The following is a 17,187-nucleotide window of genomic DNA, read 5'->3' as shown; positions in this document are numbered from 1 at the left end:
TGGCCATTTGGGGAGATGTAAGGGGACATAACTTTTTTGTCATGTAAATATAGACAGTCAGCAAAGTATGATATTTCCTTCTGGACCTCGCTGCTAACCAGTGATCAAGCACTTGTGCGAGCCTGCTCAGATCTAAGGAGAGAGCCGAGAAGACAGGGGGTGCCGAGGTGTGGGCACAGGAACTCAACACACACCCAGGTTCCGTAGCTGAGAAAAGATCTTTCTACCACACCCCCCACACCGCCCCCCCCCCCCCCCCCGAGCTCTTTGCTCCTGTGCGGCCTCAAAGTTGCAGAGAGAGGGCTTCCAGAAGTGGAAACATTTTTAAATAAATCTTTTAACTTTTCGCCTGTGGATACAGCTGCGTTGACACAAAGCCACATTTGAGGCATGATGTCTCAGAAGCCTGGCACCACAGAGTGTTTTTCTACTGGGACCCGTAATGGCTGGCTTTTAAGAGTGGTCCTGTGTTCAGTGTTATCAATGTGGTGCTTGAACTGGGCCTTCAGCTGACCTCCGAAAGGAAATAGTTTTAAAAGGAAGAATTTTAAGTCTGCCAAGAGTCAGATAATGGCACAGCACAGAAAAAAAGCAAGGGTTTTGTGTGTTTTATATGAAAATACAAGTCTCTTAATGCCTCAAAACAGCAGCCTCTGGAAAATGTGCAGCTTAATATACCAGGCTAGAAATTAGAGTTTTAAAGATCAAAACTTCCCCTCTCTGTTCCTTGTGATTTACTGGAAAGAAACAAGTTCTTTCTTCCTGAACCTCTTCCTACCTTTATTTTTGGTTTTGTACCAGTGACTGTACTCCTTAAAGTAGATTTCAGAGCAGTCTGAAAAAGTCCATGCCATGTGCATAGCCTCATGCCTGAGAAGCTTTTAGCCTGGATGGCCTACGAAAATGTGCCTTGGGGAAAAAGGCCATTGACAGTCGGTTAATTTTGTACAATCAGCTTCTCTGCCACCTGTACATCCTTCTTTTTGCCCAAAGCGTCCTCTAGTGAGGACCCTGGAAAATGAGAGGGTGGGTTTGTTCACCGTCTCAGCACATCAGGCCTGGCTCAACGAGGCCAATTGTTTCTCCTTCAGGGGACCATTTGTAAGGAGATATGCTGTGGACTCCCCTCATCGGTGTGGACTCTGGCTGGATGCTTGGCGGGAGGACAAAAGCCAACATTGCAGATCACTGTAGGGGAAATGTGATCTAGAGTTCTCCCAAACCAGTTGGGCGTGATGGTCACCTTTCTGTTTGTAGCAGCCCCATGAATAAGTGGAGCTGCAGAGAACAGCTCAGGCTCCTAGTAACAGAGGCCTGGGAACCTTGAATTCAGCGGGATTGCCATGCACATTTTATCACCCACCATGTGCACCTGGCACAGTATGTCCAGTTACAGGAAGCTCTCAGAGGGTACACACTGGGGTTCGGAGTGGCTGGCCAAAGGGATTTTGTCTGCACCACAGTCTGACTCTGCACTCCAGGCCTGCTGGGAACTAGAACAGTGAGAGACGACAGTGAAGCAAGGAGGGCAAAGTGTGAGTCCGTGGCAGATGAGATGAAAGTGAGGAAGGGACTGGGATGGCATGGAGATGATACGGGCCACACAGGGTCCAGCCCCAGAAGGAGGAAGGATTTTCAGTTTCAGTAGTTCTAGAAACAGGGATGTTGGAGCCAGGTTTAAGGGAGAAGATTGGGGCAAGTTTCTAGCCACTGGAGAGGCCAGCTCAGGTGCCAGAGATCCAGAGGGACAAAGAACCTTGGGCTCCCGAGAGTTCCAGAAAGGGGTGACTGCATGTAGTTGGTGGGCACTGTAGTGACTGCTGGGACAGTGGGTTAGTGAGTTCTTGTCTCAATAATGCTGCCAGCAGAGCACCATCCAATGAGAGGCGAACAACCACCGGGATTTCTTTCTTGCTCTCCTGTCTGCAGGTGGGCTGGAGCTCAGATGATCTGGGCTGCACTCAGCGGGGCTTGTCTTCAAGCCATACATTGGGTCAGACCCTACATGCATCACTCATCTTCCTGGGCTCTCTGGGATGTGTTCTTACAGCTACAGCAGAGGCACTGGGATACAAATCCAACTGCACACGAGCTTTCAAAGCCAGTGCTCACATCATTTATTCTATTGACCAAGGCAGGTTACACAAACAAGCCCATCAGCAAGGGCGCAGGGAAATAAATATACTCTGCCTTTGCCTCTGCTGAAGGGAACTGCAAAGTCATGTGGCAAAGTGTGGGTAGAGAGAGGGGTAAAGAATTTTGGGAAAAAATCAATTCTTTTCCAACATGTAGGGTTTTTTGTTTTTGTTTTTTTTAAGATTTTATTTTTAAGCAGTCTCTCCACCCATCATGGGGCTCATACTTGTGACCCTGAAGATCAAGAATCGCATACCCCACCAACTGAGCCAACCAAGCACCCCCAGCACATGTAGGTTTTGATCACTGCTCAGGATGGATTCCACTAATGGAACTCACACAGCTTGTAATTATGTGAGAATGCCAATTTAATCATTTGTGATGAGAAACTTAAATATGTTGTGGACTAGTAACTCCTGTCATCCATTTAGTATATTCTTTTCTGATAGGAAAGCTACCTAGAGCATCAAATAATCATTCCAGTTTTGCTTATGAACGTGGAGACAGAGCAAGGGGCATTGATTGGGGCCTGGTCTCCAATGGAGACCTCCATCTCCACTATAGGAAGATTCCTGCCAAAGGGGTAATTGGGAGGATTGCCCCCCTTTAGGTGAAGATGGTGCCAACTTACTTTTTTGCCCTGCTCTTTTCTAACCTCTTCTGTGATCATTAATAACCTACAATCTTTCTTAGGTACAAAGTAACTGACTCAACCATAGCTTTAGAAATGATAATGAAATTATTCCACAGCGACTACCAGCTGATAAACATAAGGAGAATTAAGGCATTTTCCAAGACTTCACAGCCACCCAAGTACTGATCATTGCTTAGGACAGGTGCTTTACATTTTCATTAATAACTCTGAAATTACAATGAGCATTTAGAATATTTGTTGGCCATGTGGTCATGAAGTGTGTGCATACAAACTCCGTCATTTCCTGTGTGCATACAAACTTGTTTGTTATCCTTGGGGGCCTCACTGGATACTGATAGCCTCAACATTTCAGTCAACAAAGCACTTAAGAACCACTTGAGGAAGAAATAAGAGTCTAGCTTGTCTGAAAATCTTCCATTGGCCCTTACACACGATAAAGAAAATGTCAGCATTAGACTCGCACATTTGATGTCAGAAACCGGAGAGAAAATCCAAGAGACAATAATGGAACACTCTTAAGAGATTCTGCACAAAAATGCTCTTCAAAGATTAGGCTCTGGATATGAAAGAGTTTTAGTATTATATTAACCTATTTGTTTATGCCTTCCTTTTAAGGTATGCAGAAAATGATATATAATAGCACTGTGTGTCTAAATAAGGCTTCTAGCTTTTAAAGGCTCGTTCAATAAGAATAAGATAAATTCAAAAGGATTAGAAAGCATTGTGTCATGGTTTAATTGGCAATGTTTGTCCTACTAAATGGTATGTAATATAATGGTGGTCTTAACCATCAATGGTGATTTAGATGCTGTCAAATTTGATATTTTTCCACTAGAGCGTACTGCTGATTGTTCATCAAAAATGGAACTAGAACCATGAATGGAATAACTCCAGACCCGCAGGGTGGCTAATAATGAAGAAACAGGAAGAGAAACCACTCTTTGGCTTTTTAAAGCCTTTACATATACTGGGGTACTTTAGCACTATCCATCCTCGTTTTTTAAAAATTATTTTATTGAGGCATAATTTTCATGCAGTAAAAGTAAAATCTTAGATGTAAAGCTCAGTAAACTTTATGCAGACAGAGTTCTGTAGCATACTACAACTGTAGCTACCACTCAGATCAAGGTGTAGAGTATCTGTATCACCCAAGGTAGTTTGTCAATAGCGCACCCAAATAAGAACAGCCATTATTCAGATATTTGTCATGATAGATTCATTTTAGCTACTCTGTGGCATAAAATACACACACTTCTGTGATGGGCCCGTCTTGCTCAACATGTTTTTGAGATTCACCCATGTTATAATATATATATCAATAATCTGTTCCATTTAATTCCTGGGTACTTATGCATGATATATGAATATACCACAATTTATTTGTCCATTTCCCTATTAATGGATATTTAAGTTGTTTCAGGTTTGAGCTACTATGGGATTAAGATGCCATGAATATTTTTTTTTTGTGTGTGTGTGTGTGTGTGTATATATATATATATATATATATATATATATATATATATATGTCTTTTTGCAGACACATGCATTCATTTATCCGAAGTAGCATTCCTTATGACCCTGCAGGCATAGATATCAGTAGACATTAGAGTTTTCTAAAGTAGTTGGACCAAATTTCACTCCCACCGGCAGTGTATGAGAGTTCCAGGTGCCCCGCATCCTTGACAACACTTGATGCGGCAGTCTTTTAAATGTTATCTGTTCAACTGGTTACATGGGTATATCCATTATGGTTTTAATTAAGATTTTCCTGATGAATAACAATATCAAACACCTTGTAATATATTTTAGAGTATATTTGTATGTTTTCTTTAGTGAAGGGCCCATTCATGTCTTTTGCTCCTTTAAAAAAATATCTTTTATCTTTTTCTTACTGGTTTTCAACTTTTTAAAAAAAAACATATTCTGACCATAAGTTCCATGTTAGATGTATGTACTTAGAATATCTTTTCCCATCCTATGACTTTCCATTCACTTTTTAAAGATGTGTTTTGTTAAAGTTTCTAATTTTAATAAAGTCAAATTTATCTTTTTTTGCATGATTATATCCTTTTAAAATGTTGTTGCTGTTTTTAAGATAATTTTTGCTTTTTATGTCCTGGTTAAGAAATCTTTGCCTACTCCTTACTTCCCTGGTCTAATAACCCATTTCCCATGCCAGTTCAGCTGATGCCAAAGTCAATGTATTTTCTTGAGAATAGAAATCAGGTCAGGTTAAATCTGAGTGAAGCAGGAAATGTGCCAGAGGTTAAGTTAGGAAGGTGAAAACAGCAGAATAGATTGAAGCAGAATAGATTGCAGAATAGATTGAAGCAGAAAGAGGCCCAACACAGGTTTTTGGTCTGAAGAAAGATGAATTCTAGAGGCTTTGTGGTTGGGTGAGCAGATAATTTGCTGTGTTGCTGTCCAGCCCATGTTGTATCTCTTAGAGTATTCTGAGAGTCTTGTCAGACTCCTTCGTAACATTAAACTCTTCAATGTTCACAGTTTCTGATTTATTGCCTAGAAACAAAAAAGTTGACAAATTTCATGTTTTAGCGACATGATATTAATGTCTAGTGGCCATAATTTTTCTTCTAAGTGCTCAAAACCCATTATCTTAATAATCCTTTCTTGACCATATTCAGGAAATAAAACCTCCACTTAGAATAACATTTGTCCATCCCAAATCCTCTCACTCTTCTCCCAGTTTTTATAAGTTTTCCTAGGATGCCTGGGTAGCTCAGTGGTTAAGCATCTGCCTTTGGCTTAGGGTGTGATCCTGGAGTCCTGGGATCGAGTTCCACATTGGGCTCCCCATAGGGAGCCTGCTTCTCCCTCTGCCTGTGTCTCTGCCTCTCTCTGTGTGTCTCTCATGAATAAATAAATAAAATCTTAAAATATACATATAAGTTCTCCTAAAAAAGATCAATGTCAATAATTCCATAATCTCATCTGTTTTCCTACAGTCCTGGGTAAATGTTTGGGTTTACTTGTCATAATGAGACCCTGGCAGGTCCTGGACAGAACTTCCCAGGCAGAGAGGGACGAGTGCCAAGTGGAAGTTGGCAGGAAGCACAGGACATGGTGGGAAGAAGATGGGGCAGCTGTAGACTCTGTGGGGGACAGAAATTTATGTCACAAAGTGGGCTTGAGATCAGTAGCAGCAGCTGAGTTGAGACCCCACAGCTCAGGAGATGAGCTCTGAAGGCCATGGTTCTGTGAATCTTTCCTGGGAAGGAAGAATAGCTGTGCGGTGAGAACATATCTCCCTGCCAGCGTATTCCAAGAGTTTTATCCTTAGAATGTCAGGATAACAGAAATGGAGCTGAGTTTCCTAAGTGATAGTAATTGGCAGGATCAAGATGGGAGTAGCCACTTAACATCTAAGAAGGTGAACTGAATGAGGCTGCAGAGATGTCCTTGGCTGTCCATCCTCAAGACACGGTAGATGAGCATGGTGTAGTAGAAAGAGAGGACTCTTGGGAGTCAAACATATCTGCCTCTAATAGTGGCTCTACTACGTGCTAATTGTAGGACACTAGGCAACATGATATTTCTATCCTAAGAATGGCAAGAGGATCAAGTAAGGCAGTATGTATAAAATGCTGATTTTCCCATTTTCCTCCTATTTCTTCCCTATGCACCACCCAATGGATAGCTGTCAGTCGTTTGTCGTTCTTGCCCACTTTGGAGCACTGGGTCAATGGAACAGTCACGATATTTTGAAATAAAACTTTCCCTTGGTTCCCAGGTAGATCACCCTATTATATGATGACAGCCATCATGTTGTATAAATCTGCTAGGGCTGCAGTGGCAAGATACCATAGACATAGGTGAGTTAAACAATATAATTAATCTTTCCACAGCTCTGGAGGCTGGAAGTCCAGGTTCAAGGTGCTAGCAGGACTGGATTCTTCTGAAGCCCTCTCCTGGGTTTTTGCATATGGCTGTCCCCTTGCTGCCTCTTCACATGGTCTTTCCTCTGTGTGAGTGCATCACTGGTGTCTCTCCCTATATGACCTAATCTCTTTTTATAAGAACCTTCTGGGAGATCCCTGGGTGGCTCAGCGGTTTAGCGCGCCTGCCTTTGGCCCAGGGCGCGATCCTGAAGTCCGGGATCGAGTCCCACGTCAGGCTCCCTGCATGGAACCTGCTTCTTCCTCTGCCTGTGTCTCTGCCTCTCTATGTCTATCGTGAATAAATAAAATCTTAAAAAAAAAAAAGAACCTTCTTATAAGGTCAGATGGATTAGGGTCCAACCTGACAGCTTTATTTTAATTCATTTTGCCTCTTTAGAGGCTCTGTCTCCAAATACAGTCACATTCTGAGATGTGGGATTTAGGGTTTCAATATACAAGTTTTCAGGGACAAAATTCAGTCCATAGCACATGTCTGTGCTGACAAATCCCACACTTGTTTCTCCAGCATGTACCCCCCCCTCCTTAAAAACCAGATCCATTGATGTACCTGTTTCCAGATCTTTCTTCCTAGAAGTTCTCCTGGTAATCCAAACCCAAAAATTCTAAAATCCAGCTCATTATATTTCTCAAAATCCTTCCCTTCCTTGCTTACTTATGAATTCATATAAAAGGAGCACTATCTCAGATGAGTCTTACCAATTTGTTGAATCTATTTGAATGGAAACATCAAGAAGAGCAGCAAGGATGTGCAAGAGGAAGGATAATATAAAATGCAGCATGGTTTAAGCGTGTAGCCTCTGGGGTCCTCACTTAGCTCTACCACTTACTTCCTGTTGCCTTTGAGAACATTATTTCACATATTTACACCTCATTTAAACCTTTTTAGTATGCCAGTCTCTTCTGGATGTTGTCAGAATTATATGAGTCTGTGTGCCCAGTCTGATACATTGGGCCTTATCTGTTCAGCTCATACCAACCTGACTTCTGGCTCCTAGCATTTGCATCTCTCTGTCCAAAGAGAGCAGGAGAAGCACTCAATCAATCACTGAGGAGTATTGGTGTATGAATACCCCAGTTCCCTCACCCTTTCAGATGGGATCACTCTAAGGCTTGTTATTGATGCTGTTTGCCAGAGTTTCTCTATGAAATTAAACTCCAGTGAAATTGGCTTGAAAACCATCCTCTCCTTCTGTGTCTCACTCCCCTTTCACCAACCAGTATTTCCTGGGATTCTCTGCCCTAGAAATTGCTTGCTCTGGGATTCTTTCCTCAGGGTTTCTTCTGGGGGAACCCAGCTACAGAAGTATGCTATGCTTAGAATATGTCCTCTCAAAAATCATGTTGAAATCCTGATGCCCACGGTGATGATATTAGGAAGTGGGGCCTTTGGAATTGCTGAGGTCATGAGAGTAGACCCTCATAAATGGGATTAGTGCTCTAACCTAACCCCTTCTTTTATGTGAGAGCTCCCTAACCCCTTCTTTTATGTGAGAGAATACAACAAGAAGTCTGCAACCAGGAGAGGGCCCTCACCCAACCATGCTGGCAGCCTGATCTAGCACGTCCAGCCTCCAGAACTGTGAGCAATAAATTCTTCTTGTTTATAAGAACTATGATACAGACAGTATGTAAAAGCTTGGCTCAGTGCCTAGCACCTAAATCGCTCAGAACTGTTGTTTCTGCCATTATCTAGTTGTTCAGCAATAGAAAGCAAAGATGCCCCTGGTGGGAAAGCAACCTTCTCCATGCTGCAGGGAGAAGCTCCATGTGGCCATCATGAGACTGTCAGAGCCCAGTTGATAATGGTCAGTTTATAACCTGTGCAACTTCTCAGTGGGGGTTCTAATGGCCCCAAGGAGCCAAAGATTGTTTTGGGGGTAGACAGGGAAAGACAACAAATGTTAGTCTTTCTATGTATAAATCACAGATTAACTATGACATAGAAATAAATATACAGTATATTTGTAACATGAAAATTGAATAGGAGGATCATTAGGAAAAAATGTCAGAAAGAGCTCCCAGGAGGGGAGAAATGACAAGGACAAGAACTCTGCTGGTTCTAACAGGCAAAAAAGTTACTACTGATGTTACTCTGGCTGTGGATCATACTGGGTGGCACTGTTTAGTTTGCAGGGTTCATGTCCTCTTTTCTGGAGCAGGGAGTTAACAGTTGAACTCACATAAAGTTGTTTAGTTATGTTTGCCCAGGGAGGCACCACCCTTTTGGCAAAATATCCATCTGTTTGTGGTTAAGATTGTCCTGGTTCTTATTACAACCAGACTTGGTTACATTTCGAGAACCATAAGGCTTGGCTCTGAGGAACAAGAGGACTGGTTTATCCAACATGGTGTGCTTTGAATCTTTCCTTCTGACTTCTCCAAAGCTTCTCCTCTTTGCTGGCAGCACTGAATTTGGCAAGAAGAAAAAAAAGACTGAATTCCTTCATTCCAACTCATGTCTTTTTTGCCAAAGTATGATTATTAAAAGAGTTTTAAAAATATAGCTTTCCTGCAGACATATAATGAACCTGGCTTAAGGATTTATTTCACTTATTGGGAAGGCATCAGCAGCATGGTCAGGCTAGTTCAAGGTAGGATATAAAAGGTGAATATGTATAAATGATTTCATTCAAAGCAAGTCGGCTGAAATATGCTCATCTATCTTAGGTACAAAATTAGTTACCGTTGTACAGGGCAGTCAAACCATAATCTCTGGAGTTGTTCTCTACTGGACAGATGTCACTTGTGAATTATATCTGCATGATTATATCTGGATGTTTTGGGCAGTTTTTCTTAAATTATCATCCAGATTCACCTTGACATTTTCTATACCAGTCTCTATGTCCAACAAAATCTTAACAAACTTCAATTCTTCTATTTTTCTTTTGAGTACCTGAAGGGCTACCTGAAAAACTTGAATTAACTCGTCCCTTTCACATCAAAGGCGCCTGGGAGCTGGGTGCATTCAGTGGTTTCCTGTGTTTACAACACCTTTCTATGCCTAGGCATCTGCCTATTTCCATGGTATAAATGCTCCAGCCATGGGGAATCTCCATTTACCAATGTGATGTCATTGAAGGCAGATTTGAGAAGAAATGTATACAGTCACTGTTGTGAGTCAGTATTTTCTAGTCCCAGTACATCTTTGAGTGTGTACTATGACATACATTTCATGGATTGTGGGCGTGGTATTCAAATTACTTTCCAAGGATGTAGAATTATGGTCACTAAGTAAATGTCTCTGAAGAGCCTAGAAGATCAGCTCATCTGATGGTCCTGAAACTATAATCTCTAGAATGCTAATAATATTCCTTGGGGATGCTTCACAGGTCATGCAAACTTTAATTCAAATTTCTTTTTCAAAGTTATATTTTTAAAAATATAATGAAAGAACATGCATGCATACACATGTAGCAAACATAAAGAAATATGTGGGACTCGTGAACATCAAGTATAGAATTTTTGTAACCTCCTGAGATAGAAAAGAGGATATGATGGTGAAGAGTTTGCAATGGTTGTGAGTACCGAGGTGTGTGATACTATCTTTAATCTTCATTGTATATCTTTTTTAAAAAAGATTTATATATTTATTTGAGAGACAGAGAGAAAGAGAATGCAGGGGTGAGGGGCAGAGGGAGAGGGAGAGAGAAATCTGTGCTGAGTATGGAGCCCAGCGCAGGGCTTGATCTCATGGCCCTGAGATCACAACCTGAGCTAAATCCAAGAGTCAGATGCTTAACCAACTATATCACCCAGGCACCCCAAACTTTGTTGTATATCTTAAATATTGTGTAACAAATTCACAAGACATGCCCCCACAAATACATTTTATATCAAATTTAAAACTTCTGAAAAACACTGTCAAATTCGCTACTGGGCTAAACTTATGTCCAAGTGGTAGAATAAAGCTTTCTCTTGCCTTCTCTGTTTAATTACACATTTTCCAGTGTTGCATGGGGAAGCTTTAATGGTCAAAACGTTAAATTGTCACTGAGAACCTTGTTTTATTTTATTTTGTATAATGAGACTGTATTTGTATTTTTAAGTTTTCAAGCAATTTCACACTTTTCATAAAGATTTACTTATTTATTTTGGAGAGAGTGAGAGAGCGTACACGCACGCCAGTGCACTGAGCCAGGGCACTAACGTGCCAGGAGTGGAGGGAGAGGGAGAGAACTTCAGGCAGACTCTGCGCTAAACATGGAGTCCGATGCAGGGCTTGATCCTATGATCCTGAGATCATACCTGAGCCAAAATCAAGAGTCAAACACTTAACCAGCTGAGCGACCCGGGTGTCCTGAAACAATTTCATACTAAATAAATGTTGCAAAGAGGACAAAAAAACAAGTATGCCATTTATTTATCCAGATTAGTAAATTGTTAACATATTACCATTTACTTTATCATTATCTGTCTCTCCCCTACACACACGCATACACACACACACACACACACACCACCTATTTCTAAATGATTTGAGAGGAAGTCACACGCCTCACATCTCAGGACTACTTAATACTTCTTTGTTTACTTCTTAAGAACCAGGACAGAAAAAAAAAAGGAAAAAAAAAAAAAGAACCAGGACAGATTCTTTTTTTGTTTTGTTTTGTTTTTGTTTTGTTTTGTTTTTTGGTTTTTTGGTTTTTTGTTGTTGTTGTTGTTGTTGTTAAACCAGGACAGATTCTTATGTCAGCACCATATAGTTGTCAAACCGAGGGCATTTAACAATAATGTAATACTTTTATCTAATCTATGGTTCATATTCCAGTTTCCCCAATTATCTCAATAATGCCATTTTATAGCGATTTTATCTTTTACTTTTTAGACTCAGGATCCAGTCCAGGATCGTGCATTGCATTTAGTTATCATTTCTCTTTAGAGCTTTCCAATCTGGACCGGATCCTTTCCAGGTCTTTTAAGACCTTGACATTTTGTAAGAGTTCAGGAGCCTGTTGTTTTTGTAAAGACCTTCCGTCTGGAGCATCTGATGTTCCTTGCAGGTGGATTCAGTTCATGTGCTTTGCTGAGAATGCTACAAAAGGAATGCTGTGCCCTCTCCAGTGCCTGCTATCAGGAGGCCCACATGGTAGGTAACTCTGCTGGCCGTCTAAGGGGTGCCCTCCAGGTTTTTCAGTGGGAGATTTTTTACTAAAATGAGTGAGGAGTCCAGTGCTTATTTAGGCTTTCCTGGACCATAGCTCCACACTTGCTCTGCAAATGTTAGTCAGCGGGGTGAGCCAACCTGCTTTCTAAGCTGTGCTGCATTTTTGTGGCCCAGGGAAGGGGCAGCATCAGCAGCCTGCCATTGCGGGTGCTGCAAAAGCCGTCAGTGTCTGCATGTCTGGCTTGTGGCACCCTGGTGCTCAAAGAGCTGAAGGAAGTTCCACAACAGGAGTCTACACCAAGCTGGGCCTCCAGAATGGTGGCTGAGTGCGGTTGATCCCCAGTCTAGTGATGTCATATTTGTACAGTGTGGCTTTTCTGAGGTTTCCCTACTTTCCCGTGCAAAAGAAAGATGGTCTCTTCTCTGAGCCAGGGCTACTGAAGTGCCAGGCCACAAACTGTGGATGACCCAGCCTGGGACAGTGTGGCCTTTCACAGAAAAACAGGAAATTAGAACATAGGCACTTTCCACGTATCAGCTAAATCATGAGTTTCTCAATTGGTCCATGTGGCTTAAATAAGAGAGTATGATACTTTAACTAATTATGATGTATTTTATTAAATAACATTTATTTTAATGAATTTTATAGTGTTCAGAGCTGTTTTAAGTTCTCGCACAGATTTGCACAGGAATTCATCGCACACAATTTCACTGGGCCAAGGGGGTATGATGGTGTGGGCAGGGCAGATGTTAGAATCTCGTCTGTGTTTTATAGGCATGACCATATTCCCTAACTCTGAACGTTAGAGAACATGCAGGGCCTGTGGGTTATAAAATAGAAACATGGAATTATAATGTCATGGGAGGCTGTTCGAGGGGCTATGGTACCCAGAGAAGGGAAGGCCTTAGGATGCGGGCCAAGGAGGGTTACACAGAGGAGGCAAGGCGATCCTTGGGTTGAGTCTTGAGAGGCAAGGAGCATTTACACAGTGGTGAATGGGGGCATTTTAAACAGAGAGACTTGGGACACCTGGGTGGCTCAGTAGTTGAGCATCTGTCTTTTGCTCAGGTTGTGATCCAAGGGTCCTGGAATCGAGCTCTGCATTGGGCTCCCGGCAGGGAGCCTACTTCTCCCTCTGCTTCTGTCTCTCCCTCTCTCTGTGTATCCCTCTTGAATAAATAAATACAATCTTTAAAAAAATAAAAAAACAAACAAACAAGGAGACTTGCAGAGATCCAAAGCTATGGCAGGTGAGGGTGGCCTCATGGTTTGTGGGGGAATAAAACAGGAATAAAAGTTTGAATCAGGTTGGGGAAGAGCCTGCAGTATACACTGCATTAAAGAGCTTGGACTTCGTGTCCTAAATGTCAGGGTTGGCATCTCATCTCAATTAGATTTTGTGTTTCAGAGCAAGCAGGGTTTCTCAAACATGAGGCAAGGGTTTCTGGGAAAGAAGACCCTCACTCACCCTTCTGAGGGACCTGAGCTGTCTCTGGATATGTAGACGTGGGGGTGTGAAGGCAGGAGCTGCTGCTCTCTTTTCACTACCACGGGGCACACAGAGCACACACAGCCCTGAGCACAGGAAGGCAGAACCAAGACATAGAGACAAGCCAGGGAAACAGGGCCCTGTGGAAATCATGGAACCATTGGATTGGCCCATGCTTCGTGCAGCCTAGACATCAGTATATCCCTTGTACTGCTTAAAGAGTTTTAAGTTTTTATTTTGAAATGATGCCAAACTTCACTAAAAAAGTTGTAAGAAGAGTTCAGACAACCCCTGTTTAACATTTATGCAAATTCACCGATCTGTACCTTTTCACCCCTTTGGCTGTACCAGTCGAGAGCAGGTTGTAGTCCTCCCATCCTATTACTACTTACTACTTCCATAGGCTGTTTTTAATAACAGGGGTGTTCTCTTCATTCCCCCAGTCCGATCATCCAAGACTGAGGTTTAGTCATTGATCGGAACTATAGATACTAATTTTTAGATGTTCCCAATAACATCCTCTATAGCATATTTATTTCTCCAGTCAAGGGTCATGTGTTTTTCAGAGGTTTGCATCTTTTTAATCTGGAATGACTTTTCAGCCTTTCTTTCTTTGTCTTTCATGACATTGATGTTTGTGTAGAATCTGGGTTTTTATTTAATGTCCCTCATTTGGGGTGTATATGCTGTTTCTTTGTGATTGGATTCAGGTTTCACACCTCCTGTTGGAATGCCCTATAACTGAGGTTATATTCTTGGCGCATCACATCAGGAAGAATGTAGCATCTGTCCACCCTCAGTAGGGATTTTAACTCTGATCACCTGGTTGAGCATCTTATGTAGTTTCTTCTCTATATAGTTACTATCATTTCTTATGTAGCTAACGAGTAGTCTGTAAGGAGACATTACTGTTTATTTTTAAGCCAATTTGAATTGTATTTTCTGTTACTTACAACATAAAAGCTCCTCACTGATTCAAGGGCCTATTTATATTGTGGGATTAATTGTTGATGACCTTAAAAAAATAAATAAATAAAAATAAATTAAAAAAATAAATAAATAAATAAAAATTGCTGATGACCTTGGTGAAACAAGCAAGGGATTATGATGAGAAGAATAGGAGTTTCTTAAAAGCTTTAATTGTGGTCAGGTGGGAGCAGAGCTGGACCAAAGTGCATAAGCATCTCAAGAGGATGAATCAAAGTCTTTGACTTTATTTTGGAAAAAAAAATTTGTATCGATAAAAATCACATCCTCTGTAACAAGTCTTTTAATTGTGGGAAATTTGCAACAATTTGAAAATAAGTCTTTCAGTTTTTTCATTAGTCTTAACTGGATAATATTAGTTATACTCACAAAGGGTAGCGGTTATTTATAGGGACACCCAAACTTTATTCAATATATGTGGGGTTTTTTCTGGATTTTATATTGGCAAAAATGTTTCCATTAATTGTAAATTCAGTACCAGCTGAGCGGGATTGCTAAGACAACTAGGGAACCAGACTCTATTTTTTTTTTTTTTTTTTTTGGGAACCAGACTCTAAAACAAGAATTCCAGTATAGACCATTTCCTGGGAGGTGATCTCGGGGAATGCCAGTAGACACAGGAGAGATGGGGAAGGAAGCAGTCATTAAAGCGTGTTATTAAGCAAATGTGTATGTGTGTGTGTGTGTGTGTGTGTGTGTGTGTGCAAGCGCACGTGCACATGTGTTGGTGCTATTATGTGTGGTGTGTGCATGCACATGTGTTGTGTCCATGTCTATGGTGTGTGTATGTTCACATCCATCCATGATTGTCCATGATTGTCTTGGCATGGCTGCCCCCAGAAACAGACAAGGATAAGGATTCAAGTGCAAATAGTTTCTTGGGATTTGGAAGGGATGCTGTTGGCAAGTTTGGAAGTGAGAAGAAAAGATAGTTAGCCACTAAATAGTTTGTTACCAAGCCAGCCCCACTGGGGCACCTGAGGCCCAATCTCAAGAGATACCCCTGGGAAAGAGTGTAGAGTCTACACATCAGAACTCTCCCACCTGAGAGATGAGGGAGCTGGGACAAGGTGGGGCAAGTCACTGTTGCATCATGCATGGTGGCTTCATAATCTTATCCTCCCAGGATTGCCAATTTAGTCCATTTTCAACTCAAGGTTGGACAGTGTGACCAGGAGTGATCACCTGCAAATGTTCCCTGGGAAAATGCTCCGCCAGGATAGGCCAGTGCTAGTCAGGAACGTTCTCTCTCTCCACTCATGTGGGATCATTCAGATCTCTGTTCTGGAGGGAGCAGTGCCAATCTACATACATGTCACTGCTGAGATTAGAAAATTGGGCTGGAAACAGATCAAAAAGGGACCCTGAATACCTAACCAGGGAATATGGATTTTCGATTCTAAAAATTGGCTTGTGAGCAGGGCAGCAGGATGCTGGAAAAGGACGGTCCCTTTGGTATAGAATGTTCCTGTGGCACGGAATGGAGCAGATGCAGACAGTGGGGCTGCACAGAGCTGCAGAAATCATTGAGGCTGCCGTGGCCCAAGGTCTGAGTGGTTGTGGAGAATGGGAATGAAGATGACAGCCATCTCAGCAAGAAGACTCTGCAGAACTGCACAGTGATTGATGTGCGGAGTCAAGCAAGGTTTCACGCCTGGTGCCCTCGTTAACATAAGGGTGTGGGGACTTCAGAGGAACGGAATGTTAAGTGGAAAGTCAGCACTCAACATTCAGAGCTGCATTTCAGGAGAAGAAGCCAAAAGGAGTGCTGCTTCTTGGACTTTTTTGCAGACAGGTATTTCTGAGTTCAGAAAGCAGGAAGAGGACTCAGCAAAGACTGGGTTTTGTTAGCTTTGCTTTTTTTCTAAATTGGAACCAGACAAAATACATAGTTGCAATCTAGAAATAGTGCACAAGTCTGCCAGCTGAATGATTTGACTTCTTTTTTCTCTCTTTGTACACCTTCATGAAGTAGCAAAAGGGATAGAAAATAATTAGAAACAGGGAGCAGGAAGGAGAAGGAAACACTCAGGCCCTAACTGAGCAAAGAAAGCAGTTGGTTCCTGGAGAAGGCCTTGGTTAAAATAGAAGCTTCCAGCCAGAGGGGAGCCTCACATTTGTACATAGAAGTGCCATGTAACATGAGATGTCATAACAGGCAGGAAATGGGGATATATGGGTAAAAACCCTTTATAAATCAGAGTGCCATGTGCCAGCTGGGCCACTGTCCCCAGAGTCATGGGCATTAGCTATGTTATGTCTGGACCCCACCACTTGGGTGAGGCCAGTGGAGACAGAGAGGGAGATAGCTTGGCTCAGTACTGAAGCAGACATGAACTCTTTCTCCTGGCTTTCACACAAAGGCTTTCAGCCATCTAAAGAAGAGCAAGAGGGTAAGGTCTTCAGGGAGATAAAAGCATTAACCTCCACTCTTCGTTTTTGCTGGAGACCTATTATAGCCAGAGATGGAGGTCTTATTTTGCCAAGATAATCAGCTTTGGGGGGATTCTCAGGCATGTTATCCAGTTTCCTATCATCTGCAATAACCCAGAGTCAGGAGAAACTGATTGTAGAAGGTCATAATATATCCCCAAATATACACAGCCCAAAACAAGTGTGCATTTGGAGGATTGATCTCAGACACAAGGCTGAAGTATTTTTCAGTACCTACTGGGTACGTTTGGACCTCCAAGATGACGATGCTGGCAGGGGAAAGGCAGCTGGTTAGAACTGAGACAGGATTGGTGGAGGACCCTGAGGTGGTAGACCCATAGTGAGGGGCTATAGTATTTTAGAATTAGCCAAAGGGAGAGAGAAGGTGGAGGAAGGAGTATAACAGCCAGAATGCTTTTAAGGAGGGAGTGTAACCTCTTAAACTGAAATTAAGAGCTAGAG

The 17,187-nt window shown here is 42.0% G+C and overlaps 1 protein-coding gene across 6 annotated transcripts in view; it reads left to right on the top strand.

Moving 5' to 3' along the window:
• The window catches only part of RIN2 (Ras and Rab interactor 2), a 218,543-nt gene that overhangs the window by 84,066 nt on the left and 117,290 nt on the right, over window positions 1–17,187 (top strand). For 5 of the 6 annotated variants that reach the window (XM_072799858.1, XM_072799860.1, XM_072799859.1 and 2 more), the window contains one exon: window positions 11,712–11,797. The exons of the other annotated variant lie outside the window; for it this stretch is intronic. In XM_072799858.1, the coding sequence (XP_072655959.1) occupies window positions 11,741–11,797 (57 nt within the window). In that variant the 5' untranslated portion in view covers window positions 11,712–11,740. The remainder of the gene's footprint in view (window positions 1–11,711; window positions 11,798–17,187) is intronic. 6 annotated transcript variants of the gene reach the window in all.

Source organism: Canis lupus, chromosome 26 (assembly GCF_048164855.1).
Source record: "Canis lupus baileyi chromosome 26, mCanLup2.hap1, whole genome shotgun sequence".
Lineage (NCBI taxonomy): Eukaryota > Metazoa > Chordata > Mammalia > Carnivora > Canidae > Canis > Canis lupus.
This window is presented reverse-complemented; position numbering and strand designations above follow the sequence as displayed.